This window comes from Pezoporus occidentalis, unplaced genomic scaffold (genome assembly GCF_034315485.1).
Source record: "Pezoporus occidentalis ecotype Australia unplaced genomic scaffold, CSIRO_AGI_Poc_V1 ctg506, whole genome shotgun sequence".
Classification (NCBI taxonomy): domain Eukaryota; kingdom Metazoa; phylum Chordata; class Aves; order Psittaciformes; family Psittacidae; genus Pezoporus; species Pezoporus occidentalis.
Window position 1 is genome coordinate 1 of NW_026915843.1, and position 27,943 is coordinate 27,943.

General features: G+C 63.4%; 2 protein-coding genes across 2 annotated transcripts in view; one reads left to right on the forward strand and one right to left on the reverse strand.

Annotated features, from left to right (window-relative positions):
- The first annotated feature begins 221 nt into the window (after nucleotides 1–221).
- SIPA1 (signal-induced proliferation-associated 1) lies at nucleotides 222–15,688 on the forward strand. Its single transcript, XM_062637170.1, has 14 exons — nucleotides 222–404; nucleotides 1,616–1,804; nucleotides 4,387–4,561; nucleotides 6,398–6,501; nucleotides 6,668–6,825; nucleotides 7,842–8,400; nucleotides 9,667–9,938; nucleotides 11,288–11,512; nucleotides 11,636–11,705; nucleotides 12,797–12,884; nucleotides 13,016–13,114; nucleotides 13,340–13,409; nucleotides 13,503–13,575; nucleotides 15,536–15,688. Exons 1-14 carry the CDS (start codon nucleotides 222–224, stop codon nucleotides 15,686–15,688), a joined length of 2,418 nt encoding a protein of 805 aa, XP_062493154.1.
- A 3,137-nt stretch (nucleotides 15,689–18,825) lies between these two features.
- EHBP1L1 (EH domain binding protein 1 like 1) overlaps nucleotides 18,826–27,943 on the reverse strand; it is a 73,456-nt gene continuing 64,338 nt past the window's right edge. Inside the window, exons 11-19 of the mRNA XM_062637169.1 lie at nucleotides 26,678–26,726; nucleotides 24,298–26,571; nucleotides 24,100–24,154; nucleotides 23,940–23,965; nucleotides 22,995–23,115; nucleotides 21,064–21,163; nucleotides 20,888–20,961; nucleotides 19,000–19,114; nucleotides 18,826–18,923 (exon numbers count right to left, since the gene is read on the reverse strand). Of these exons, the coding sequence (XP_062493153.1) occupies nucleotides 18,836–18,923; nucleotides 19,000–19,114; nucleotides 20,888–20,961; nucleotides 21,064–21,163; nucleotides 22,995–23,115; nucleotides 23,940–23,965; nucleotides 24,100–24,154; nucleotides 24,298–26,571; nucleotides 26,678–26,726 (2,902 nt within the window). The 3' untranslated portion in view covers nucleotides 18,826–18,835. The remainder of the gene's footprint in view (nucleotides 18,924–18,999; nucleotides 19,115–20,887; nucleotides 20,962–21,063; nucleotides 21,164–22,994; nucleotides 23,116–23,939; nucleotides 23,966–24,099; nucleotides 24,155–24,297; nucleotides 26,572–26,677; nucleotides 26,727–27,943) is intronic.

Below are 27,943 nucleotides of genomic sequence, written 5' to 3' on the forward strand. Positions count from 1 at the left end.
CTGTGGGGACTATGGGGGCTGTGAGGGCTATGGGGACTACGGGGGGCTATGGGGGCTGGGGGGAGCTGTGGGGACTATGGGGGCTGTGAGGGCTATGGGGACTATGGGGACTACGGGGGACTATGGGGGCTATGGGGGCTGTTGGGGCTATGGGGGCTGTTGGGGCTATGGGGGCTATGGGGACTGTGGGGGGCTGAGGGGCTATGGGGTCTATGGGGGCTATGGGGCTGTGGGTTCAAGCTGTGGGTCCCGGCTCCCCCTCGCCCTCGCCCCCCCCCCCAGAGCACCAGAACTTCCTGGGGGAGGACCCGGTGCTGGGGCCCGTGGCCGTGTCCCTGCGGAGGGAGGAGAAGGAGGGAGCGCGGCCCCTGGTGCTGCACCGGCTCATCCTGCGGAGCAGCGCGGTGAGGGGGGGGCAAGGGGGGGGATGGGGGGGGGGGGGGGGGGGGGATGGAGGGGATGGGGGTGATGGGGGACTGGGGGGTGATGGAGGGGAAGGGGGAGATGGGGGGATGGGGGGGGGGATGGAGGGGATGGGGGCCTGGGGGGGTTTGAGGGGGAGGGTGATGGGGGCCTGGGGGATGATGGAGGGGAGGGGGGTGATGGGGGGCTGGGGGATGATGGAGGGGATGGGGGCGGATGGGGGCGGGGGGGGATGGAGGGGATGGGGGGTGATGGGGGGATGGGGGCTGATGGGGGCCTGGGGGGGATTGAAGGGAGGGGGGGTGATGGGGGGCTGGGGGGTGATGGAGGGGAGGGGGGGGATGGGGGGTGATGGAGGAGAGGGGGGGAATGGGGGGCTGGGGGTGATGGAGGGGAGGGGGGGGATGGTGGGGGATGGGGGCGTGGGGGGGATTGAAGGGAGGGGGGGTGATGGGGGGCTGGGGGGTGATGGAGGGGATGGGGGTGATCGGGGGGCTGGAGGTGATGGGGGCAGATGAGGGGCTGGGGGGGAGGGGGTGGAGGGGGGTTGATGAGGGGCTGGGGGGTGATGGAGGGGATGGGAGCTGGAGGGTGATGGGGGACCCGGGATGATGGAGCCTGGGGGGTGATGGGGGGCTGGGGGTGATGGAGGTGATGGTGGTGGATGGGGGCCTGGGGGGGATTGAGGGGGGGGGTGATGGGGGTCTGGGGGTGATGGAGGGGATGGGAGCTGGGGGTGATGGGGGTCTGGAGGTGATGGGGGACCCGGGATGATGGGGGCTGAGGGTGATGGGGGCCTGGGGGTGATGGGGGGCTGGGAGTGATGGAGGTGATGGGGGGTGATGGGGGGCTGGGGATGATGGAGGTGATGGGGGTTGATGGGGGGCTGGGGGGTGATGGAGGTGATGGGAGCTAGGGGGTGATGGGGGGCTGGGGGTGATGGGGGCTGGGGATGATGGAGGTGAAGGGGGTTGATAGGGGGTGACAGAGGCGATGGGGGGCTGGGGGGTGATGGGGCCTCGCTCTCACAGAGGGCCATGGGGGGTGCGGGAGTCAGAAGGGGGGGGGGGGCAAAGGTGCCTTGGGGTCTCCATCCCACAGGTCTGGGGGGGGGGGGGGAGGGGGGTTGGTGTCAGGTGCGGGGGGGTCCCTGGGGGTTCAGGGTGTGCGTGACCCCCCCCCCCCCCCCCAGCTGCGGGCGCTGCGGGGCTCGGTGCTGGAGGAGTCGCTGCCCCCCAGCGCCCGCCCCCCCGGAGCACGGGGGGTGCCCCCCCGGAAGCTGCTGGAGTTGGTGCTGCCCGGGCTGGGGGTGCAGGGGCTGCGCCTCGCCCCCCCCGTGCCCACAGTGCCCGAGACCCTGCTGAAGCTGGATGAGCAGGGGGTGAGCATGGGGGGGGGGGTCACACAATGGGGCTCACACAATGGGGCTCACAAAGATGGGGCTCACACAATGGGGCTCACACAATGGGGCTCACACAAAGATGGGGCTCACACAAGGATGGGGCTCACAAAGATGGGGCTCACACAATGGGGCTCACACAAGGATGGGGCTCACACAATGGGGCTCACACAAAGATGGGGCTCACACAATGGGGCTCACACAATGGGGCTCACACAAAGATGGGGATGGGGCTCACACAATGGGGCTCACACAATGGGGCTCACACAAAGACAAAGATGGGGCTCACAATGGGGCTCACAATGGGGCTCACACAAAGATGGGGCTCACACAATGGGGCTCACAATGGGGCTCACACAATGGGGCTCACACAAAGATGGGGCTCACACAAAGATGGGGCTCACACAATGGGGCTCACACAATGGGGCTCACACAAGGATGGGGCTCACACAATGGGGCTCACACAATGGGGCTCACACAAAGATGGGGCTCACACAATGGGGCTCACACAAGGATGGGGCTCACACAAAGATGGGGCTCACACAATGGGGCTCACACAAAGATGGGGCTCACACAATGGGGCTCATACAATGGGGCTCACACAATGGGGCTCACACAAAGATGGGGCTCACACAATGGGGCTCACAAATAGTTGGTGCTCACAATGGGGCTCACACATGGGGCTCACACAATGGGGCTCACACATTGGGGCTCACAATGGGGCTCACACAATGGGGCTCACACAAAGATGGGGCTCACACAATGGGGCTCACACAAAGATGGGGCTCACACAAGGATGGGGCTCACACAAAGATGGGGCTCACACAATGGGGCTCACACAAAGATGGGGCTCACACAAAGATGGGGCTCACACAATGGGGCTCACAATGGGGCTCACACATTGGGGCTCACAATGGGGCTCACAATGGGGCTCACACAATGGGGCTAACACAAGGATGGGGCTTACACAATGGGGCTCACACAAAGATGGGGCTCACGCAAAGATGGGGCTCACACAATGGGGCTCACACAAGGATGGGGGTCACAGGGATGGGGCTCACACAAAGATGGGGCTCACACAATGGGGCTCACACAAAGATGGGGCTCACACAATGGGGCTCACACAAGGATGGGGCTCACGCAATGGGGCTCACACAATGGGGCTCACACAAAGATGGGGCTCACACAATGGGGCTCACATGGATGGGGCTCACAGGGATGGGGCTCACACAAGGATGGGGCTCACACAATGGGGCTCACACAAGGATGGGGCTCACAAAGATGGGGCTCACACAATGGGGCTCACAATGGGGCTCACACAATGGGGCTCACAATGGGGCTCACACAATGGGGCTCACACAATGGGGCTCACAATGGGGCTCACACAAAGATGGGGCTCACACAAAGATGGGGGCTCACACAAAGATGGGGCTCACACAATGGGGCTCACACAATGGGGCTCACACAATGGGGCTCACACAATGGGGATGGGGCTCACACTGGGGCTCACACAAGGATGGGGCTCACACAAAGATGGGGCTCACACAATGGGGCTCACACAAAGATGGGGCTCACACAATGGGGCTCACACAAAGATGGGGCTCACACAATGGGGCTCACACAATGGGGCTCACACAATGGGGCTCACACACACAATGGGGGCTCACACAATGGGGCTCACACAAAGATGGGGCTCACACAATGGGGCTCACACAATGGGGCTCACACAAAGATGGGGCTCACACAATGGGGCTCACACAATGGGGCTCACACAATGGGGCTCACAATGGGGCTCACACAAGGATGGGGCTCACACAATGGGGCTCACACAATGGGGCTCACACAATGGGGCTCACACAAAGATGGGGCTCACACAATGGGGCTCACACAAAGATGGGGCTCACACAATGGGGCTCACAATGGGGCTCACACAATGGGGCTCACACAATGGGGCTCACACAAGAATGGGGCTCACACAAAGATGGGGCTCACACAATGGGGCTCACACAAGGATGGGGCTCACACAATGGGGCTCACACAAAGATGGGGCTCACAATGGGGCTCACACAATGGGGCTCACACAATGGGGCTCACGCAATGGGGCTCACACAATGGGGCTCACACAATGGGGCTCACACAATGGGGCTCACACAAAGATGGGGCTCACACAATGGGGCTCACAATGGGGCTCACACAATGGGGCTCACACAAAGATGGGGCTCACACAAAGATGGGGCTCACAAAGATGGGGCTCACACAAAGATGGGGCTCACACAATGGGGCTCACACAAAGATGGGGCTCACACAATGGGGCTCACACAAAGATGGGGCTCACACAAAGATGGGGCTCACACAATGGGGCTCACACAATGGGGCTCACACAATGGGGCTCACACAAAGATGGGGCTCACACAATGGGGCTCACACAAAGATGGGGCTCACACAATGGGGCTCACACAATGGGGCTCACAATGGGGCTCACACAATGGGGCTCACAGGTCTCTCTCGAGACCACCCAAGGCCCCATATGCGTGCTCCCCCCATGCGATCCCCCCCGGTCCCAGCTGTGCTTCCAGCGCAAGGTGGGGGTGCTCTACTGCCGGGGGGGGCAGGGCTCGGAGGAGGAGATGTACAACAACAAGGGTGCGGGGCCCCCCTTCGCCCAGTTCCTGGCCCTGCTCGGCACCCGCGTGCGCCTGCGCGGCTTCCCCCATTACCGAGCCCAGCTCGACACCCGCAGTGAGTGGGGGGGGGATGGGGGGTGTGGGGGATATGGGGGGTGTGGGGGATATGGGGTCATGGCGGGGATATGGGGGATATAGGGTCATGGGGGATATAGGGTCATGGGGGATATGGGGACATGGGGGATATGGGGGATATAGGGTCATGGGGGATATGGGGGGATATAGGGTCATGGGGGATATAGGGTCATGGGGGATATGGGGACATGGGGGATATGGGGGGATATAGGGTCATGGGGGATATGGGGACATGGGGGATATTGGGTCGTGGGGGATATGGGGGATATAGGGTCATGGGGGGATATGGGGGATATAGGGGTCATGGGGGATATGGGGGGATATAGGGTCATGGGGATATGGGGACATGGGGGATATGGGGGATATAGGGGGGATATACGGGGTCATGGGGGATATGGGGGGATATGGGGGGTATGGGGGATATGGGGGGCATATGGGGGGGATATGGGGGATATGGGGGGATATAGGGTCATGGGGGATATGGGGGATATAGGGTCATGGGGGGTATGGGGGATATAGGGTCATGGGGGATATGGGGGGATATAGGGTCATGGGGATATGGGGACATGGGGGATATGGGGGATATAGGGTTATGGGGGATATAGGGGATATAGGGTCATGGGGGATATGGGGACATGGGGGATATGGGGGGATATAGGGTCATGGGGGATATAGGGTCATGGGGGGTATAGGGCCATGGGGGGATATGGGGACATGGCGGGGATATAGGGTCATGGGGGATATGGGGGATATAGGGTCATGGGGGATATGAGGGGATATAGGAATATGGCGGGGATATAGGGTCATGGGGGACATGGGGGGATATGGGAACATGGCGGGGATATAGAGTCATGGGGGATATGAGGGGATATGGGAATATGGCGGGGATATAGGGTCATGGGGGATATGGGGACATGGGGGATATAGGGTTACGGGGGGATATGAGGGTATATGGGAACATGGCAGGGATATAGGGTTATGGGAGATATGGGGGGATATGAGGGGATGTGGGAACATGGTGGGGATATAGGGTCATGGGGGATATGGGGACATGGGGGAATATAGGGTTATGGGGGGATATGAGGGTATATGGGAACATGGCAGGGATATAGGGTCATGCGGGATATGGGGACATGTTGGGATATGGGGGTATATGGGAGACATGGGGAGATACAGGGTCATGAGGGATATGGGAGACATGGGGATATAATGGGTTGTAGGGAAGTGGGAATGATGGGGAGCACAGGGACATGGGTATCACTGGGGGATATAGGGGGACATGGAAGGGGATAGGGGGACACGGTGGGACCAGGGAGATGCGGATCCAGGGACACAGGGATGGGGATACAGGGACACAGAGATGGGGATCCAGGGACATTGGGAGATGGGGATCCAGGAACATTGGGAGATGGGGATCCAGGAACACAGGGATGGGGATCCAGGGACACAGGGATGGGGATACAGAAACACAGGGATGGGGATCCAGGGACATTGGGAGATGGGGATCCAGGAACACAGGGATGGGGATCCAGGGACATTGGGAGATGGGGATCCAGGGACACAGGGATGGGGATCCAGGGACATTGGGAGATGGGGATCCAGGGACACAGGGATGGGGATCCAGGGACATTGGTTGATGGGGATACAGGGACATTGGGAGATGGGGATACAGGAACACAGGGATGGGGATACAGTGACATTGGGAGATGGGGATCCAGGGACATTGGTTGATGGGGATCCAGGGCTACGGGGCCATGGTGGGTGCTGCGGTGAGCAGTGTTGGGGTGCAGCCTGTGCCCCCCCCCCCCCCCCCCAGCTGACTCCACGGGCACCCACTCGCTGTACACCACGTACCACGGCTACGAGGTGATGTTCCACGTCAGCACCATGCTGCCCTTCACCCCCAGCAACCCCCAGCAGGTCCGGGGGGGTCCCAGGGGGTTGGGGGGGGGGTCTTAGGACCATTAAGAAGCTCCCTGGGTACCCAGGAGGGGGGCCCGGAGAGCCCAAGCTCCCTATGGGGGACCCCCCCCCCTCCTCCCCCGGTCGGTTTTGGGGTGCTGACCCCCGTGCCCCCCCCCCCCAGCTGCTGCGGAAGCGGCACATCGGGAACGACATCGTGACCATCGTGTTCCAGGAGCCGGGGGCTCGGCCCTTCTCCCCCCGCGCCCTCCGCTCCCACTTCCAGCACATCTTCCTGGTGGTGCGGGCCCACGAGCCCTGCACCCCCCGCACCTCCTACAGGTGGGGGTACCCCGGATCTCGTGGGGGGGGGGGGGTCTGACATGGGTCTGAGGGGCTTGAGGGGGAGCTTGGGGGGCTCTAAAGTCTTCTGGGTGGATTCTAGGGGGGTGTCCCCCTGTCCCTTTGGGTTCTCCCCAGCCCTTTGGGTTCTCCCCGTCCCTTTGTGCTCTCCCCATCCCTTTGGGCTCTCCCCGTCCCTTTGGGTTCTCCCCATCCCTTTGGGCTCTCCCCATCCCTTTGGGTTCTCCCCGTCCCTTTGGGTTCTCCCCATCCCATTGGGTTCTCCCCGTCCCTTTGGGTTCTCCCCGTCCCTTTGGGTTCTCCCCAACCCTTTGGGTTCTCCCCAACCCTTTTGCCTCTCCCCATCCCTCTGTGCTCTCCTCATCCCTTTGGGTTCTCCCCATCCCTTTGTGCTCTCCCCATCCCTTTGAGCTCTCCCCATCCCTTTGGGTTCTCCCCATCTCTTTGGGCTCTTCCCATCCCTTTGTGCTCTCCCCATCCCTTTGGGCTCTCCCCGTCCCTTTGGGTTCTCCCCAACCCTTTGGGCTCTCCCCATCCGTTTGTGCTCTCCTCATCCCTTTGGGTTCTCCCCATCCCTTTGTGCTCTCCCCATCCCTTTGTGCTCTCCACATCCCTTTGGGTTCTCCCCATCCCTTTGGGTTCTCCCCATCCCTTTGTGCTCTCCCCATCCCTTTGGGATCTCCCCATCCCTTTGTGCTCTCCCCATCCCTTTGTGCTCTCCCCGTCCCTTTGTGCTCTCCCCGTCCCTTTGTGCTCTCCACATCCCTTTGGGTTCCCCCCGTCCGTTTGGGTTCTCCCCGTCCCTTTGGTCTCTCCCCATCCCTTTGGGCTCTCCCTGTGCTGGGCTCTCCCCACCTGGTACCCAGTGCTGATGCCCGGTACCCCATGCCCGGTACCCAATGCCCGATGCCCGGTACCCAGTACCCAATGCCCGGTACCCGGTACCCAATGCCCGGTGCCGCTGCCCGGTGCCTCCTCTGACATCCTCCCCGCAGCGTGGCCGTGGTGCGCCCGGAGGAGACGCCGCTGTTCGGGCCGGCGCTGGCCGTGGGGCAGCGCTTCCCGGGGGGCTCGGGGCTGCGCGAGTTCCTGCTGGCCAAGGCCATCAACGGCGAGAACGCTGCGGGCCGGGGGGGGCGGCTGGGGGCCATGGCGGCTCGTACCCGGTACCAGTACCTGCAGGAGCTGGCTCGGACCCACGGCACCGGTCCCCCCCCTGCCGCTCCCCCCCGGACCCTGCTCCCGGCGCTGGGCGGGCGGCGCCGGGCACCGAGGTGTGGGGCGGCAGCGGCTCTGCCTGGGGCTCTGGTGTGGGGGGCACGGGCCCGGGCTGCCCCCGATGCCCCCGACGTGCCCTGCCTGCTTGGGGTGGCCGCCGAGCGACTCGTGTTGGCGGCCCCCCGAGGGCCAGGGGTGCTCTTCAGCTGCGCATGCAGGGATGTGCTGGGCTGGGCCTTCGCCGAGGGGCGCCTCGAGCTTTTCTATGGGGCAGGGCATTGGCTCGGCCTGCGTCTGCCCCACGGAGCCGCCTCGCAGGTGGTGGCCAGGCTGCAGGTGAGGGGGGGCAATGGGGGGGGGGGGGAGGGAGGTGAGGGGGCAATGGGGGTGATGGGGAGGGAGGGAGCAATGGGGGTGAGGGGGCAATGGGGTAAGGGGCTAATGGGGGTGGTGGAGGTGAGGGGGCAATGGGGGTGAGGGGGCAATGGGGGTGATGGGGAGCAATGGGGCAGTGGGGGTGATGGAGTCACCCATGGGTCAATGCTGTGTCACCTATGGTCAGTGTCAGCCATGGGGTCAATACCATGTCACCCATGCCCACACCGTGTCACCCATGTCCACACTGTGTCACCCATGCCCATACCATGTCACCCATGCCCATACCATGTCACCCCTGGGTCAATGCCGTGTCACCCATGGGGTCAATACCATTTCACCCATGCCCACACCGTGTCACCCATGCCCATACTGTGTCACCCATGGGGTCAATGCTGTGTCACCCATGCCCACACCGTGTCACCCACGCCCATACCGTGTCACCCATGGGTCCATACCATGTCACCCATGCCCATACCATGTCACCCATGGGTCCATACCGTGTCACCCATGGGTCCATACCGTGTCACCCATGCCCACACCATGTCACCCATGGGTCCATACCGTGTCACCCATGCCCATACCGTGTCACCCATGCCCATACCATGTCACCCATGGGTCCATACCGTGTCACCCATGCCCATACCGTGTCACCCATGCCCATACCGTGTCACCTATGCCCATACCGTGTCACCCATGCCCACACCGTGTCACCCATGGGTCCATACTGTGTCACCCATGGGTCCATACCATGTCACCCATGCCCATACCATGTCACCCATGCCCATACCGTGTCTCCCCTGGGTCCACCCTGTGTCACCCCTGGGTCAATGCCATGTCACCCATGCCCATACCATGTCACCCATGGGGTCAATACCGTGTCACCCATGCCCATACCGTGTCACCCATGGGGTCAATACTGTGTCACCCATGCCCACACCATGTCACCCATGCCCATACCGTGTCACCCATGGGTCCATGACGTCTCACCCATGCCTACACTGTGTCACCTATGCCCACACTGTGTCACCCATGGGTCCATACCATGTCACCCATGGGTCCATACCATGTCAGCCATGGGGTCAATGCCGTGTCACCCATGCCCATACCATGTCACCCATGGCTCCACCCCATGTCTCCCCTTGGTCAATGCCGTGTCACCCATGGCTCCATGCCGTGTCTCCCCTTGGTCCATGCCGTGTCCCCCCGGCCCCGCCGTGCCCGCAGGCGGTGACCCGTGGCTGTGAGGCTCAGGAGCTGGCTCTGCCGCGGGGCGCCGGGGGACACCCCGGTTTTTCGGTGGACGCCGCGGGGGTCGTGACCTCGGTCACCCGTTTCTCCTTCGCCGAGACGGCCGGGCTGCGGCCCGGCGCCCGCCTGCTGCGCGTGGCCCAGCACCCACTGCCCGCACTGCCCCCCCGGCGCCTGCGCGCCCTCCTGCGCCGCCCCAAAGCCACCCTCACCCTCCTGCCCCCCGACCGCCACGGCCGGCCCCGACGGTGAGGGGGATCAGGGGGACATTGGGGGGATGGGGGGGACATTGGGGGAAATGGGGGGGACATTGGGGGAAATGGGGGGGACATTGGGGGGATATTGGGGGTAATGGGGGGGCATTGGGGGAATGGAAAAGGGGACATTGGGGGTGATGGGAGGGGCATTGGGGAGGGAAATTGGGGTGAATGGGGGGACATTGGGGGGAATGGAGAGGGGGACATTGGGGAGAATGGGGGGACATTGGGGGAATGGGGGGCATTGGGGGGAATGGAGAGGGGGACATTGGGGGGAACATTGGGGGGATGGGGGGAATGGAGAGGGGGACATTGGGGGGAAATGGGGGGGGAATGGAGAGGGGGACATTGGAGGAATGGGGAGGGGGACATTGGGGAGAATGGGGGGGACATTGGGGAAATGGAGAGGGGGACATTGGGGGGAATGGGGGGGGACATGGGGGGGATGGGGGGAATGGAGAGGGGGACATTGGGGGGAATGGAGAGGGGGACATTGGTGGGAATGGGGGGGGACGTGGGGGGAATGGGGGGGACATGGGGGGCAATGGGGGGAATGGAGAGGGGGACATTGGGGGGAATGGAGAGGGGGACATTGGGGGGAATGAGGGGGACATTGAGGGGAAATGGGGGGACATTGGGGGGAATGGAGAGGGGGACATTGGGGGGATGGGGGAATGGAGAGGGGGACATTGGGGGGAATGGGGGGGGACATGGGGGGGATGGAGAGGGGGACATTGGAGGAATGGGGAGGGGGACATTGGGGAGGGACATTGGGGGGAATGGGGGGGACATGGGGGGAATGAAGAGGGGAACATTGGGGGGATGGGGGGGAATGGAGAGGGGGACATTGGGGGGATGGGGGGGAATGGAGAGGGGGACATTGGGGGGAAATGGGAAATGGGGGGACATTGGGGGAAATGGGGGGACATTGGGAGGAATGGGGGGGACATTGGGGGGAATGGAGAGAGGGACATTGGGGGGGATGGGGGGGAGTGGAGAGGGGGATATTGGGGGCAATGGGGGGAATAAAGAGGGGGGCATTGTGGGGACTGGGGGAGACATTGGGGGAATGGGGGGGATATCGGGGGGAATGGGGGGGACATTGGGGGGAATGGGGGGGACATTGGGGGGAATGGGGGTCATTGCAGGGGCTTGGGGAGGGCAATGGGGTGCATTGGGGGGGATTGAAGCCTAAAGAAGAAGTTGGGGGGGGCATCACAGGCGTGTGGGTGCTTATGGGGGAGGTCAATGGAGGCAATGGGGCTCATGGGAGTGAATGGGGGCACGTGGGGAACACGGGGCCAAGTGGAGCCAGGACTGGACCCCGTTCCCCCCCCCAGGAGCTTCTCGGAGCTTTACGCGCTGTCACTGGAGCAGGGCCGGGGCGCGGGGGGGGACCTGGGGGGGCCCCTTGGGGACAGCAGCGACTCCGGGGGGAGCAGCGACTCCGGGGACAGCAGCGAGGGGGGGCGGGCGGGGCCCCCCCCGGGGGGGCTGCACCCCGAGACCCTGCGGCTGCTGCGCTCGCTGGCTCTGGCTGAGGACCCCGAGACCCCCCCCAGCGCGTGAGTGAGCCCCGAAAAGGGGGGGGGGGGGGAAGAACCCCCCCCACATCCCCCTGGGACCCTGACTCCCCCCCCCCCCCCACATCCCCCCCCCTTTGATCTCTGACCCCTGTGACCCCGCAGGCAGCCCCTGGTTGACCCCACCCCTGACCTCCTCCTGCCGCACCACAGCCCCTCCCCCCCCGGTGACACGGTGAGAGCTTCTGACCCCTGTGTAACCCCGTGACCCCATGACCTCTCTGTGACCCCCCGTGACCCCTTCTGTGACCTCTCTGTGACTCCATGACCTCTCTGTGACCCCTTCTGTGCCCCCCCCCCATGACCCCTGTGACCCCATGACCTCTCTGTAACCCCCGTGACCCCTTCTGTGACCTCTCTGTGACTCCATGACCTCTCTGTGACCCCTTCTGTGACCCCCCCCATGACCCCTGTGTTACCCCGTGACCCTGCCTGTGACCCCAGGACCTGTATCCCCACCTGTGACCCCTTCTGTGACCCCTTCTGTGACTCCATGACCTCTCTGTGACCCCTTCTGTGACCCCCCATGACCCCTGTGTAACCCCGTGACCCCTTCTGTGACCCCATGACCTCTCTGTGACCCCACCTGTGACCCCTTCTGTGACCACTCTGTGACTCCATGACCTCTCTGTGACCCCATCTGTGACCCCATGAGTCCTGTGACCCCCCTGTGACCCCGTGACCTGTCTGTAACCCCTCTGTGACTCCATGACCTCTCTGTGACCCCTTCTGTGACCCTCATGACCCGTGTGTAACCCCGTGAACCATTCTGTGACCCCATGACCTCACTGTGACCCCTTCTGTGACCCCCATGACCCCTGGGTTACCCCATGACCCCACCTGTGACTCCATGACCTGTGACCCCACCTGTGACCCCCTGTGACCTCTTCTGTGACTCCTCTATGACCCCATGACCTCTCTGTGACCCCACCTGTGATCCCCGTGACCCCTTCTGTGACCTCCTCTGTGACCCCCGTGACCCCTCTGTGACCCCATGACCTCTCTGTGACCCAATCTTTGACCCCCCCGTGAGCCCTGTGTAACCCTCTGACCCCTTCTGTGACCCCTGTGACCACATGACCTCTCTGTGACCCCCCATGAGCCCTGTGTAACCCTGTGACCCCATGACCTCTCTGTGACCCCCCCGTGACCCCTCTGTGCCCCTTCTGTGACCCCATGACTTCTCTGTGACCCCCTCTGTGACCTCCCCCCCCCATATGACCTCCTGTGACCCCCATGTCCCCCACTGACCCCGTGTCCCCCCAGGCAGCCCCCCCGGATGCCGACAGCCCCATGGCCCCCCCCGAGCCCAGACCCCCCCGCGTCCCCTCGCTGCGGCGCTCGCTGGGCAGGCGTGAGTGGTCCCCGTGCCCCCAAACCCCTTCCCTTTTATCCCCTTCCCATGGCCTGCATCCCATGGGATCCCCCCCATCCTCCGGGCATCCCCATGGCCCCCACCCCATGGTTGTGTCCGTCCCCCCCCAGTGCTCTCAGGGACCGGGGAGCCGCAGGAGGAGGAGTGGGAGGCCATCGCCCGCCTGGCCAGCGCCTGCAGCAGCATCCTGGAGGCACTGGAGAGGGGGGGTGAGCTGGGGGGGGGGGGGGGTCACGAGGGGCTATGGGGGCCTGGGGGGGGGGGTCACAAGGGGCTATGGGGGTTTGGGGGTTTGGGGAGGTTCTGGGGTCTTGGTCCCAGAGGGGGTGGTGGGGGTGGGGAGGCTCCTAAAGGGGGTGCTGGGGGTGTCTCAGCCCCCCCCCCCCCCATGGAGGGGGTGGGGGGGGCTCTCATCTTCATCCTCCCCCTTCCAGGGCAGCAGCTCCCAGAGCCCCCCAGCACTGGGGCCCAGCAGACCCTGAGCCAGGGGAGCCCTGAGGATGAGTATGGATGGGGGGGGGGGGGTTGAGGGGCCTTATGGGGGTGGGGGGGGGCAGGCAAGGTCCCAGCCCTGTGCCCCCCCCCCCCCCGCCCCAGGTCCCGCAGCCTCTCGGAGAAGGTGGCGCAGTTGGAGGCGATGCTGAAGCAGCTGCAGGAGGATCTCCAGGAGGTGGGGGGGTCTCCGTGGGTCTCTCTGGTCCCTATGGGTCCCTATGGTCTCTATGGTCTCTCTGGGTCTCTATGGGTCCTTATTGTCTCTATGGTCTCTATGGGTCCCTATGGTCTCTATGGGTCTCTGTGGGTCCCTATGGTCTCTATGGGTCTCTAGGGTCTCTCTGGTCTCTATGGGTATCTGGGTCTTTCTGGGTCTCTCTGGTCCCTATGGGTCCCTATGGTCTCCCTGGTCTCTATGGGTCCCTATAGTCTCTATGGGTCTCTCTGGTCTCTCTGGGTGTCTCTGGTCCCTATGGGTCCCTATGGTCTCCCTGATCTCTACGGGTCTCTATGTTCTCTATGGGTCTCTCTGGGTCTCTCTTGTCCCTATGGGTTCCTATGGTCTCCCTGGTCTCTACGGGTCTCTATGGGTCTCTCTGGGTCTCTCTGGTCCCTATAGGTCCCTATGGTCTCTCTGGTCACTATGGGCTCTATGGTCTCTCTGGTCTCTACAGGTCTCTGTGGGTCTCTCTGGTCTCTGTAGGTCCCTATGGTCTCTATGGTCTCTCTGAGTCTCTGTGGGTCCCTATGGTCTCTATGGGTCCCTATGGTCTCTCTGGTCACTATGGGCTCTATGGTCTCTCTGAGTCTCTGTGGGTCCCTATGGTCTCTATGGGTCCCTATGGTCTCTCTGGTCGCTATGGTCTCTGGTCTCTACAGGTCTCTGTGGGTCTCTCTGGTCCCTGTAGGTCCCTATGGTCTCTATGGTCTCTCTGAGTCTCTATGGGTCCCTATGGTTTCTATGGTCCCTATGGGTCCCTATGGTATCTCTGGTCTCTCTGAGTCTCTGTGAGTCTCTCCGGCCTCTCTGGTCTCTCTGGGTCTCTCTGGGTCTCTCTGGTCCCTATGGGTGTCTCTGGTCCCTATGGGTCCCTCTGGGTCTCTCTGGTCCCTATGGGTCTCTCTGGTCCCTATGGGTCTCTCCCTATGGTCCCTATGGGTCCCTCTGGGTCTCTCTGGTCCCTCTGGCTCTCTCTGGTCTCTATGGGTCCCTATGGGTCTCTCTGGGTCTCGCTATGGGTCTCTCTATGGGTCTCGCTATGGGTCTCTCTGGGTCTCTCTGGTCCCTATGGGTCTCTCTATGGGTCTCTCTGGTCCCTATGGGTCTCTCTGGTCCCTATGGGTCTCTCTGGTCTCTATGGGTCCCTCTGGGTCTCTCTGGTCCCTGTGGGTCTCTCTGGTCTCTATGGGTCCCTCTGGGTCTCTCTGGTCCCTATGGGTCTCTCTGGTCCCTCTGGGTCCCTATGGGTCTCTCTGGTCTCTATGGGTCCCTATGGTCTCTCTGGTCGCTATGGGCTCTATGGTCTCTACAGGTCTCTGTGGGTCTCTCTGGTCCCTGTAGATCCCTATGGTCTCTCTGGGTCCCTATGGTTTCTATGGTCTCTATGGGTCCCTATGGTATCTCTGGTCTCTGAGTCTCTGTGAGTCTCTCCGGTCTCTCTGGTCTCTCTGGGTCTCTATGGGTCTATCTGGTCCCTATGGGTCCCTATGGGTCTCTCTGGTCCGTATGGGTCCCTCTGGGTCTCTCTGGTCCGTATGGGTCCCTCTGGGTCTCTCTGGTCCCTATGGGTCCCTATGGGTCTCTCTGGTCCCTATGGGTCCCTGTGGTCTCTATGGGTCCCTATGGGTCTCTCTGGTCCCTATGGGTCCCTCTGGGTCTCTCTGGTCCCTATGGGTCCCTCTGGCTCTCTCTGGTCCCTCTGGGTCTCTCTGGTCCCTCTGGGTCTCTCTGGTCCCTATGGGTCCCTATGGGTCTCTCTGGTCCCTGTGGGTCCCTATGGGTCTCTCTGGTCCCTCTGGGTCTCTCTGATCCCTATGGGTCTCTGGTCCCTATGGGTCCTTATGGGTCTCTCTGGTCTCTATGGGTCCCTATGGGTCTCTGGTCCCCACGCTGTCCCCGCTCTCGCCCTGGGCAGGAGCAGGAGGCGCAGCAGCGGCTCCAGGCCGAGGTTCGGACCCTGCGCCGCAGCAACCGGCGGCTGCAGCAGGAGCAGGAGGATGCCGCGGCGCAGCTCAGCCGAGTGACGAGGCTGCTGCAGCCCCCCCCGGGCCCCCCCCCGCACCCGTAGGGTTGGGACCCCCCCAGCATCCGTCAGGGACACCCAGGACCCTGGGGCCGTGCATGCGGTGTGCATGTGTGGGGCACGCTCACACCTTGGGCACACTCGCTTTGTGCATGCTGACAGGGCAGCCCGGTGAGCATCCACCCCGCATGCACCCCACACCCCCCCCCATGCACACTTACACCTTGAGCACCCCATTCACTCCCCATTCACAAGCACCCATTCACTCCCCATTCACAAGCACCCATTCACACCCCATTCACACACCTCACACACCCCCCCTTGCACACTCACACCTTGAGCACCCCATTCACTCCCCATTCACAAGCACCCATTCACACTCCCCCCCCTGCACACTCAGGCCTTGAGCATCCCATTCACAAGCACCCACTCACACCCCATTAACACACCTCACACACCCCCCTTGCACACTCACACCTTGTGCACCCAAGCACCCATTCCTGCACCCCATCACTCCCCACACAGCTCACACCTTGTGCACCCCATTCACTCCCTATACACAAGCACCCATTCACACCCCATTCACACTCCCCCCACCCAACACTCACACCTTTTGCACCCCATTCACAAGCACCCATTCACACCCCCTGCACACTCCCCCCACCACACGCTCACACCTTGTGCACCCCATTCACTCCCCATACACAAGCACCCATTCACACCCCATTCACACTCCCCCCACCGCACACTCACACCTTTTGCACCCCATTCACGCCCCATTCACAAGCACCCATTCACACCCCATTCACACACACACTTAAACCCACTCACACCTTGTGCACCCGATTCACACCCTATTCACAAGCACCCATTCACACCCCATTCACACTCCCCCTGTGGACACTCACACCTTGTGCACCCCATTCACTCCCCATTCACAAGCATCCATTCACACTTCCCCCACACACACACACACTCACACCTTGTGCACCCGATTCACACCCTATACACAAGCACCCATTCACACCCCATTCACACTCCCCCTGTGGACACTCACACCTTGTGCACCCCATTCACTCCCCATTCACAAGCACCCATTCACACTTCCCACACACACACACACACTCACACCTTGTGCACCCCATTCACTCCCCATTCACAAGCACCCATTCACACCCCATTCACACTTCACACTCCCCCCACCGCACACTCACACCTTTTGCACCCCATTCACGCCCCATTGGAGCCCACAAGCACCCATTCACACACCATTCCCCCCCCCCACACACTCACACCTTGTGCCTCCTCACCCCTGCCATTCACAAGCACCCATTCACACCCCATTCACACAGCCCCATTGGCACACTCACAGCACCCCATTCACACCCCATTCACAGCCCATTCCCCTATAGCCCCCCCACACACACACACACCTTGTGCACCCCATTCCCCAAGCACAAGCACCCATTCACACCCCACCCCACATAGCCCCATCCCTTATAGCCCACATCCCCTGTAACCCCATCCCTTATAACCCCATCTAACTGTGAAACCAAAGCTCTGACAACTCCCCACCCCATAACACCCCATCCCCTAGGAGGGCCATATCTGGGGATATCCCCCCTCCCCCAATAAAGCCTTTGGCCTCCTCAGCCTCAGCTGCCATGGGGGGGCAGAGATGGAACCTTACAGCCCCCCATCCCCCACAGCCCCATTCCCTATACCCCCCTATCTCTTATGGCCCCCACCCCATATAGCCCCATCCCCTATAGGCCCATATCCCCTATAGCCCCCACCCCATATAACCCCATCCTCAATAACCCCATCCCCTATAGCCCCCCATCTCTTATAGCCCCCACCCCATATAGCCCCATCCCTTATAGCCCACATCCCCTGTAACCCCATCCCTTATAACCCCATCCCCTATAGCCCCCCATCTCTTATAGCCCCCACCCCATATAGCCCCATCCCCTATAGCCCACACCCCTGTGAATCTCTTATAACCCCCCCCTATAGCCCCCCATCTCTTATAGCCCCACCCCATATAGCCCCATCCCTTATAGCACCCCATCCCTTATAACCCCATCCCTTATCCTCTTATAGCCCCCACCCCATATAGCCCCATCCCTTATAGCCCACACCCCTATAACCCCATCCCTTATAACCCCATCCCCTATAGCCCCCCATCTCCCCCACCCCATATAGCCCCATCCTTTATAGCCCACATCCCTGTAACCCCATCCCTTATAACCCCATCCCCTATAGACCCCCATCTCTTATAGCCCCCACCCCATATAGCCCCATCCCTTATAGCCCACATCCCCAGTAGCCCCATCCCTTATAACCCCATCCTCTATAAAACCCCATCCACTATAGCCCCCACCCCTATAGCCCCATCCTTTATAGCCCACATCCCTGTAACCCCACCCCCTATAGACCCCATCTCTTATAGCCCCCACCCCATATAGCTCCATCCCTTATAGCCCACATCCCCTGTAACCCCATCCCTTATAACCCCATCCCCTATAGCCCTCCATCTCTTATAGCCCCCACCCCATATAGCCCCATCCCTTATAGCCCACATCCCTGTAACCCCATCCCTTATAACCCCATCCCCTATAGCCCCCCATCTCATATAGCCCCCACCCCATATAGCCCCATCCCTTATAGCCCACATCCCTGTAACCCCATCCCTTATAACCCCATCCCCTATAGCCCCCCCATAGCCCCCACCCCATATAGCCCCATCCCTTATAGCCCACATCCCCTGTAACCCCATCCCTTATAACCCCATCCCCTATAGCCCCCTATCTCTTATAGCCCCAACCCCATATAGCCCCATCCTTTATAGCCCACATCCCTGTAACCCCATCCCTTATAACCCCATCCCCTATAGCCCCCCATCTCTTATAGCCCCCACCCCATATAGCCCCATCCTTTATAGCCCACATCCCTGTAACCCCATCCCTTATAACCCCATCCCCTATAGCCCCCCATCTCATATAGCCCCCACCCCATATAGCCCCATCCCTTCTAACCCCACCCCCTATACACCCATCCTTACCCCACTCCCCCCATAGCCCCCATCCATTTCCACACATCAAATCTCCTTTATTGCTGCCGGGTGCCAGCGGCTGCGGGGGGTGGGGGAATGGGGGTCCCCTCATGCGGGGGGTGGGGGGGTGTCCCCCCTCATGCGATGCTGCACGCGTCCCTGCGGGCAAAGCTGCGGCGCCGCTGGTCCAAGCCTCGCTCCAGGCGAGCATCCTCCTCCTGTGCCCTATGGGGGACAAAGGGAGGGGGTCGGAGGGGGACCCCATGGGGTGTCCCCCCCCCAAACCCCGGTCCCTGCTCACGTCCGCTCGCTCCAGTCCAGGTCCCGCACGAGTTGATCGCGCCGGTTCACCAGGGCCACCAGCTCCTCCAGCAGCAGCTGCTCCCGCTGCCGCTGCGCTGGAGACTTCAGCCACTCTGGGGGGGGTCACAACCAATGAATGGGGGGGGGAGCCCCAAAGCTCGGTTGCCCCAAGGCTGGGGGTTGCTGAGTTCAGGGCATCCCCAAAGGCAATGGGGGGGACCCCCTCTTGGGGACCCCAAAGCCAGCCTGTAACTAAAGCCGAGGGTGTCCTAATGCTTGGGAGGGCTGGCGGGGGGGGGGGGAAACCCAGGTGTCCCCAAGCCAGGGGGTTCCCACCCTTGGTGTGTCCCCAGCCCAGGGGTTCTGTGTCCCCCCATATCCCCCCCGTGTCCCACCACAGGCCCATATCCCATGTCCCCCCATGTCCCCCCAATCCCTGTGTTTCCAAGTCCCCATGTATCCCCATACCCCCCCATGTCCCCCCATTTCTCCCATATCGCCCTGTGTCCCCCCACATCCCATGTCCCCCTGTGTCCCCTCATGTCCCCCTGTGTCCCCCCATATCCCATGTCCCCATGGGTCTCCCGTGTCTCCATGTCCCCCCAGTCCCTGTGTTTTCATGTCCCCATGTCTCCCCATACCCCCCCATGTCCCCCCATTTCTCCCATATCGCCCTGTGTCCCCCCATATCCCATGTCCCCCTGTGTCCCCTCATGTCCCCCTGTGTCCCCTCATATCCCATATCTCCCTGTGTCCCTCCATATCCCTTGTCCCCCCATGTCCCCCATATCCCTGTTTCCATGTCCCCATGTCTCCCCATACCCCCCCTTGTCCCCCCATTTCTCCCATGTCCCCCTGTGTCCCCTCATGTCCCCCCGTGTCCACTCATATCCCATATCACCCTGTGCCCCCCCACATCCCATGTCCCCCTGTGTCCCCCGATATCCCATGTCCCCGTGTCCCTTCATATCCCATATTCCCCCGTGTCCCCCCACATCCCATATCCCCATGCATCTCCCGTGTCTCCATGTCCCCCCATGTCCCCCATATCCCTGTGCCTCCATGTCCCCATGTCTCCCCATATCCCCCCGTGTCCCCCCATATCCCATGTCCCCCTGTGTCCCCCCACATCCCATATCCCCCCGTGTCCCCCCATATCCCATATCCCCCCGTGTCCCCCACATCCCATATCCCCCCGTGTCCCCCCATGTCCCCCCGTTTACCCCATATCCCATGTCCCCCCGTGTCCCCTCATATTCCCCCGTGTCCCCCCCCCCTCATATTCCCCCGTGTCCCCGCATATCCCATGTCCCCCCGTGTCCCCCCACATCCCATGTCCCCCCGTGTCCCCTCATGTCCCCCCGTGTCCCCCCACATCCCATGTCCCCCCGTGTCCCCTCATGTCCCCCCGTGTCCCCCACATCCCATATTCCCCCGTGTCCCCCCATGTCCCCCCGTTTACCCCATATCCCCCCGTGTCCCCTCATATCCCCCCGTGTCCCAGCATATCCCATGTCCCCCCGTGTCCCCCCACATCCCATATCCCCCCGTGTCCCCTCATATCCCCCCGTGTCCCCCCACATCCCATATCCCCCTGTGTCCCCCCATATCCCATATCCCCCTGTGTCTCCCCATATCCCCCCGTGTCCCCCCATATCTCATATCCCCCCGTGTCCCCCCACATCCCATATCCCCCTGTGTTCCCCATATCCCATATCCCCCCGTGTCCCCTCATATTCCCCCGTGTCCCAGCATATCCCATGTCCCCCTGTGTCCCCCCATATCCCATATCCCCCCGTGTCCCCCCATATCCCATATCCCCCCATGTCCCCCCATATCCCCCGTGTCTCCATGTCCCCATGTGTGTCCCCCCCCCGCATCCGCACCCTCCGTGGCCAGCATCGCCCGCAGCTCCCTGCTCAGCAGCTCGAACTGACGCTCCAGGTCCTGCTCCTCCGCCCTGGGGGGGGGACACACACTCACACGGGGATGTCACCGGGGCAGTACCCCCCCCCCCCCCCCCCAAGCCCGGCCAGGGGGGTCCCCCCCAGTGCCCGCTCACAGCAGCTGGAGCTGGTCCTGGCGCCGCAGCAGCGCGTTCTTGTGGTTCACCAGCGAGAACCACTCCTGGATGAGCTGCTCCTCACGGGAAGGGTCCGCGCCTGTCGGCACCAGCGGGGGGCATGGGGGGACGCGGGGGGACACGAATGAACACGGGGGCATGGGGAGCATGGGGACATGGAGGACATGGGGAACATGGGGACATGGGGACATGAATGAACACGGGGGCATGGGGAGCATGGGGGGACATGGGGACATGGGGACATGGGGACATGGGGGGAAATGGGGGACATGGGGACATGGGGGACATGGGGGACATGGGGGGATATGGGGGGTACGGGGGACATGGGGGACATGGGGGGCACAGGGACATGGGGGGGCATAGGGAGATGTGGGGGGCACAGGGACATGGGGGGACATGGGGAACATGGGGGGACATGGGGACATGGGGCACAGCGTGATGGGGGACATGGGGACATGGGGGGACATGGGGGGGGGACATGGGGGGGACATGGGGGATGCACGGGGGGGGACATGGGGGACATGGGGACATGGGGGGACATGGGGACATGGGGAACATGGGGACATGGGGACATGGGGGGGGACATGGGGGGACATGGGGACATGGGGACATGAATGAACACGGAGGCATGGGGAGCATGGGGGGACATGGGGACATGGGGACATGGAACATGGGGGGACATGGGGGACATGGGGGGACACGGGGACATGGGGACATGGGAATACGGGACATGGGGGACATGGGGGGACATGGGGGGACACAGGGGTTGGGGACATTGGGGGTCACTGGCAGACATGGGTTGGGGACATTGGGGGTCATTGGGGACATGGGGGGACATGGGGGGACACGGGTTGGGGACATTGGGGGTCATGAGGGGGACATGGGGGGACATGGGGACATGGGGGACATGGGGACATGAATGAACACAGGGACATGGGGGGACATGGGGGACATGGGGGGACATGGGGGGACATGGGGGGGACATGGGGACATGGGGACATGGGGACATGGGGGGACATGGGGACATGGGGGGACATGGGGGGACATGGGGGACATGGGGGGACATGGGGGACATGGGGACATGAATGAACATGGGGACGTGGGGAACATGGGGACATGAATGAACACAGGGGCATGGGGAGCATGGGGGGACATGGGGGAACATGGGGACATGGGGGGACATGGGGGAACATGGGGATATAGGGGACACGGGGACACAGGGGGACATGGGAGACATAGGGGAAATGGGACATGGGGGGACATGGGGGACATGGGGACATGGGGGGACATGGGAACATGGGGGAACATGGGGACATGGGGACACGAATGAACACGGGGGCATGGGGAACATGAGGGGGACATGGGGGGACATAGGGACACGGGGGACATGGGGACATGAATGAACACAGGGACATGGGGGGACATGGATGAACACGGGGACATGAACGAACATGGGGACATGAATGAACACGGGGACATGGGGAACATGGGGGGACACAGGGGAACATGGGGAATATGGGGACATGGTGGGACACGGGGGGGACATGGGGACATGAATGAACACGGGAACATGGGGAATATGGGGTACACGGGGGGACACAGGGGACATGGGGATAGGTGGACATGGGTGAACACGGGGACATGGGGGGACACGAGGCACATGGGGGGATATGTGGGGAAATGGAGACACGGGGTGTATAGGGACAGAGGACAGCCACAGGGGAACGGGAGGACAAGGGGACATTGGGACACAGGGACAGGAGGGGGACACGGGAACGCACGCAGCGCAGCCCCCACAGGTGCCCGTATCCCCTCCATATCCAGCTCCGTGTCCCCCCCCCATATCCCCCCGGTCCCCCCATATCCCCCCCGGGCCCGTCCCCACCGCTGCGGTGCCGGTGCTCCCGTACCCGACTGCATGAGGCCGCGCAGCTCCCGCTCCAGGCTAACGGCGACCGCGTCCACCCGCTCCTGCTCCCGCTCCAGCGCCTCCAGTTCGGCCACCACGAACTGGCTCGTGTCGCGCAGCCGCTGCCACCGGCCGGGACACGGACCCGGTGTCCCCATTGTCCCCATGGAACCCCCCGCTTCCATCACCCCATGGACACGGCCCCGGTGTCCCCATGGACCCCTCGCTTCCATCACCCCCCCCATGGACACGGACCCGGTGTCCCCATTGCCTAGACCCCGCGCTGCCATCACCCCCCATGGACACGGACCCGGTGTCCCCATTGTCCCCATGGAACCCCCGATGGCACCCCCCCCATGGACACGGACCCGGTGTCCCCATTGTCCCCATGGACCCCCCGCTTCCATCACCCCCCCATGGACACGGACCCGGTGTCCCCATTGCCCCCATGGAACCCCCGCTTCCATCACCCCCCCATGGACACGGACCCGGTGTCCCCATTGCCCCCATGGAACCCCCGATGGCACCCCCCCCCCCATGGACACGGACCTGGTGTCCCCATGGACCTCCCGCTGCCATCACCCCCCATGGACACGGACCTGGTGTCCCCATTGTCCCCATGGACCCCCCGCTTCCATCACCCCCCCATGGACACGGACCCGGTGTCCCCATGGACCCCCTTGTACCCCCCATGGACCCCCCGCTTCCATCACCCCCACATGGACACGGACCTGGTGTCCCCATTGTCCCCATGGACCCCCCGCTGGCATCGCCCCCCCCATGGACACGGCCCCTGTGTCCCCATGGACCCCCGCTTCCATCACCCCCCCAATGGACACGGACCTGGTGTCCCCACTGTCCCCATGGACCCCTCGCTGCCATCACCCCCCCATGGACACGGACCCGGTCCCCCCCCCCCTTGTCCCCTCCCTGTCCCCCCCTTTACCGGTGTCTCCTCCTCTGCTGGGGTCTCTGTAGGGGGGATTGGGGGGGAAACACACAAAAGGGGGGGGGGGGGTGTCAAGGCGGGAGGGGGGGGTCACGAGTCAGTGACCCTCGGCCATACCCATGACGCCCCCCTTCTCGTGTCCCCCCCCCCCACTCACCAGGTTGGTTCCGGGCTGAGGGGGCCGCGGGGGGGGTTCCGGTGTCCCCATCACCCTAGGGAGAGGGGGGGGGGGGGGGGCAAAGGCCGGCCCATTTTGGGGGTGGGGGCAATAACTGAGGGGGGGGCATCAGGGTAGACCCTGTGATAACAGCCCCCCCCCCCCCCCCCGGAGTGGGGGTTGGGGGGGGTCTCTCACCCTGGGGGGGTTCCGGGGGGGGTCCCCGCGCCGCTCCAGGCGCAGCCTCCGCACCAGGTCGGCGTCGCGCAGATGGGAGAAGCTTTTGGTGCGGGGGGGGGGTGCGGGGCCGGGGGGGGCTCCTTGGGGGGGGCGACTCCCTCCCCCCCCGGCGCGGTGCAGCCTCGGGGGGGGCACCAGCACCCCCGGGGGGGGCCTGGAACCAGCGCCCTTTGACACTGCAGGGTCCGGAGGGGGTCCCCCATGGCCGGGGCCAAGCAGGGGGTCTGGGGGGGTCCGGGTGCGGCCCCCCTCAATGGAACCATCTGAGGGGGACCCCCCTTTGGTGATGCTGAGTTGGGGGTCGGGGGAGGGCCCTGGGGCACCCCCCTCAACAGGACCAAGCTGGGGGACTGAGAGGGAACCCCCCCGTCCAGTGCTAAGCTGGGAGTCCAATGGAGGCCCCCCCTCAATGGAGCCAAGCTGGGGGCCTGATGGGGGGGCCCCGTCAGTGGTGCTGAGCTGTGGGTCTGAGGGTGTCAATGGGGCTCCCCCCTTAACAGAACCAAGCCCGGGTTCTGAGGGATGCCCCCCCATAGTGGTGCTGAGCTGTGGGTCTGGGGGTACAGGAGAGGGCTCCCCCTGGTCAGTGCCAGGCTGTGGGTCTGGGGGTGTCAATGGGGATTCCCCCTTAAGGGAGCCAGGCTGTGGGTCTGGGGGTGCCAATAGGGGCTCCCCCTTAATGGCACCAAGCTGTGGGTCCGGGGGTGTCCATGAGGGCCCCCCCTGGCCAGTGCCAGGCTGTGGGTTTGGGGGTGTCAGTGGGGGCTCTCCCTTAATGGCACCAGGCTGTGGGACTGGGGGTGTCAATGGGGGTTCCCCCTGGCCAGTGCCAGGCTGTGGGTCCAGGGGTGCCAATGGGGGTTCCCCCTTAATGGCACCAGGCTGTGGGTTTGGGGGTGTCAATGGGGACTCCCCATGGCCATTGCCAGGCTGTGGGTTTGGGGGTGCCAATGGGGACTCACCATGGCCATTGCCAGGCTGTGGGTTTGGGGGTGTTGATGGGGGTCCCCCTCGGCCATTGCCAGGCTCTGGGTCTGGGGATGTCAATTGGGGTTCCTCCTTAATGGCACCAGGCTGTGGGACTGGGGTTATCAATGGGGTTTCCCCCTGGCCAGTGCCAGGCTGTGGGTCTGCGGATGTCATTTGGGGTTCCCCCTTAATGGCATCAGGCTGTGGGACCGGGGGTGGCAATGGGGTTTCTCCCTTAAGGAAGCCAGGCTGTGGGTTTGGGGCTGTCAATGGGGGCTCCCCCTCAATGGCACCAGGCTGTGGGTTTGGGGGTGTCAATGGGGACTCCCCATGGCCATTGCCAGGCTGTGGGTTTGGGGGTGCCAATTGGGGTTCCCCCTTAATGGCACCAGGCTGTGGGACTGGGGGTGGCAATGGGGTTTCTCCCTTAAGGGAGCCAGGCTGTGGGTTTGGGGCTGTCAATGGGGGCTCCCCCTCAATGGCACCAGGCTGTGGGTTTGGGGGTGTCCATGGGGGCTCCCCCTCAATGGCACCAGGCTGTGGGACCGGGGGTGTCAATGGGGGCTCCCCCTTAATGACACTGAGCTGTGTGTCCGGGGGTGTCAATGGGGGCTCCCCCTTAATGGCACCGAGCTGTGGGACCGGGGGTGTCAATGGGGGCTCCCCCTTAATGGCACCAGGCTGTGGGTTTGGGGGTGTCAATGGGGGCTCCCCCTTAATGGCACCAGGCTGTGGGACCGGGGGTGTCAACGGGGGCTCCCCCTCAATGGCACCAGGCTGTGGGACCGGGGGTGTCAATGGGGGCTCCCCCTTAATGGCACCGAGCTGTGTGTCCGGGGGTGTCAATGGGGGCTCCCCCTTAATGGCACCGAGCTGTGTGGGTGTCAATGGGGGCTCCCCCTCAATGGCACCAGGCTGTGGGACCGGGGGTGTCAATGGGGGCTCCCCCTTAATGACACTGAGCTGTGTGTCCGGGGGTGTCAATGGGGGCTCCCCCTCAATGGCACCAGGCTGTGGGTTTGGGGGTGTCCATGGGGGCTCCCCCTTAATGGCACCGAGCTGTGTGTCCGGGGGTGTCCATGGGGGTCCCCCCTGAACGGAGCCGATGTGGGGGTGCGCGGTGCCGGGGGGGGGCTCCTGCAGCCGGGCCCGCACTTGGCTCAGGTAAGTCATCACCCCCAGGCGATCGGGGGCCGGCGGCAGCACCAGGTCCGCGGGGTCCAGGAGCCGCGGCACCCCCAAAGCAGAGAAGGCATCGAAGGCCTGGGGGGGGACACACACACACACGACAATGGGGGCTGGAGGGGAACCCGGTACCGGGGAACCCCCCCCTGCACCCCAACACCACACACACACCCCCCCCACGTACCAGTTTGTTGTTGCCCCGGATGTCGAGGGGGTCCAGGGCCTCGTAGTCACTGCAGGGGGAGCTTGGTTCCTTCGGGGGTCCCCCAGGGTTACCCCCCCCCTACAGCCCCATCTCTCCAGGGTACCCCCATGTCCTTCCCCACATCCCCAGGGTTCCCCTCCATGTCCCCCCCTATCCCCATGTTCCCATCCCACATCCCCGTGTTCCCAGGATGCCCCATCCTTGTGTTCCCCCCATGTCCCCGTCCCCGTCCCCATCCCGGTGTCCCCAGGATGCCTCATCCCCCTGTCCCCCCCCATGTACCCATCCCCATCTCAATGGCCCCAGGATGCCCCATCTCCATGTGTCATCCCCCCCCATGTGTCCATCCCCATCCCAGTGTCCCCAGTATGCCCCATGCCTGTGTCCCCCCCACCATGTCCCCATCCCCGTGTACCCCCATATTCCCCCCTATGTCCCCATGCCCCCCCCATGTCCCCATCCCCATCTTTGTGTCCCCCCCATGTCCCCAGGGCTCTCTATCCCACATCCCCATGTCCCTAGGATGCCCCATCCCCGTGTTCCCCCTATGTCCCCATCCGCATCCCAGGATGCCCTATCCCTGTGTTGTCCATCCCCACCCCCATGTCCCCATCCCCATCCCCGTGTCCCCCCCATACCCCCCATGTCCCCATCCCCGTGTCGTCCCGCGATAGACCTGCGCCGTGTCCCCAGCCCCATTCCCGTGTCCCCAGGATGCCCCATCCCCGTGTCCCCCCCATAACCCCATCCCCGTGTCCCCCCACATATCCCCCCCCATGTATCCATCCCCATGTCCCCCCACATATCCCCCCCATCCCCCCCCATGTCCCCATCCCCATCCCCGTGTCCCCCCCATATCCCCCCCATCCCCCCCCATGTCCCCATCCCCATCCCCATGTCCCCCCAATATCCCCCCCCCATGTCCCCATCCCCATCCCCGTGTCCCCCCCATGTCCCCCCGCATGTCCCCATCCCCACCCCGTGTCCCCCCCATGTCCCCGTCCCCATCCCCATGTCCCCCCCATATCCCCCCCATGTCCCCCCCATGTCCCCATCCCCGTGTCCCCCCCGTATCCCCCCCAGGTTCCCCCCATATCCCCCCCCAATGTCCCGATTGCCATCCCCATGTTCCCGCCATGTTCCCATTCCCATCGCCATGTCCCCCCCATATCCCCCCCCATGTCCCCCCCATGTCCCCCCATCCCCCCATGCTCCCCCCATATCCCCCCCCAATGTCCCGATTGC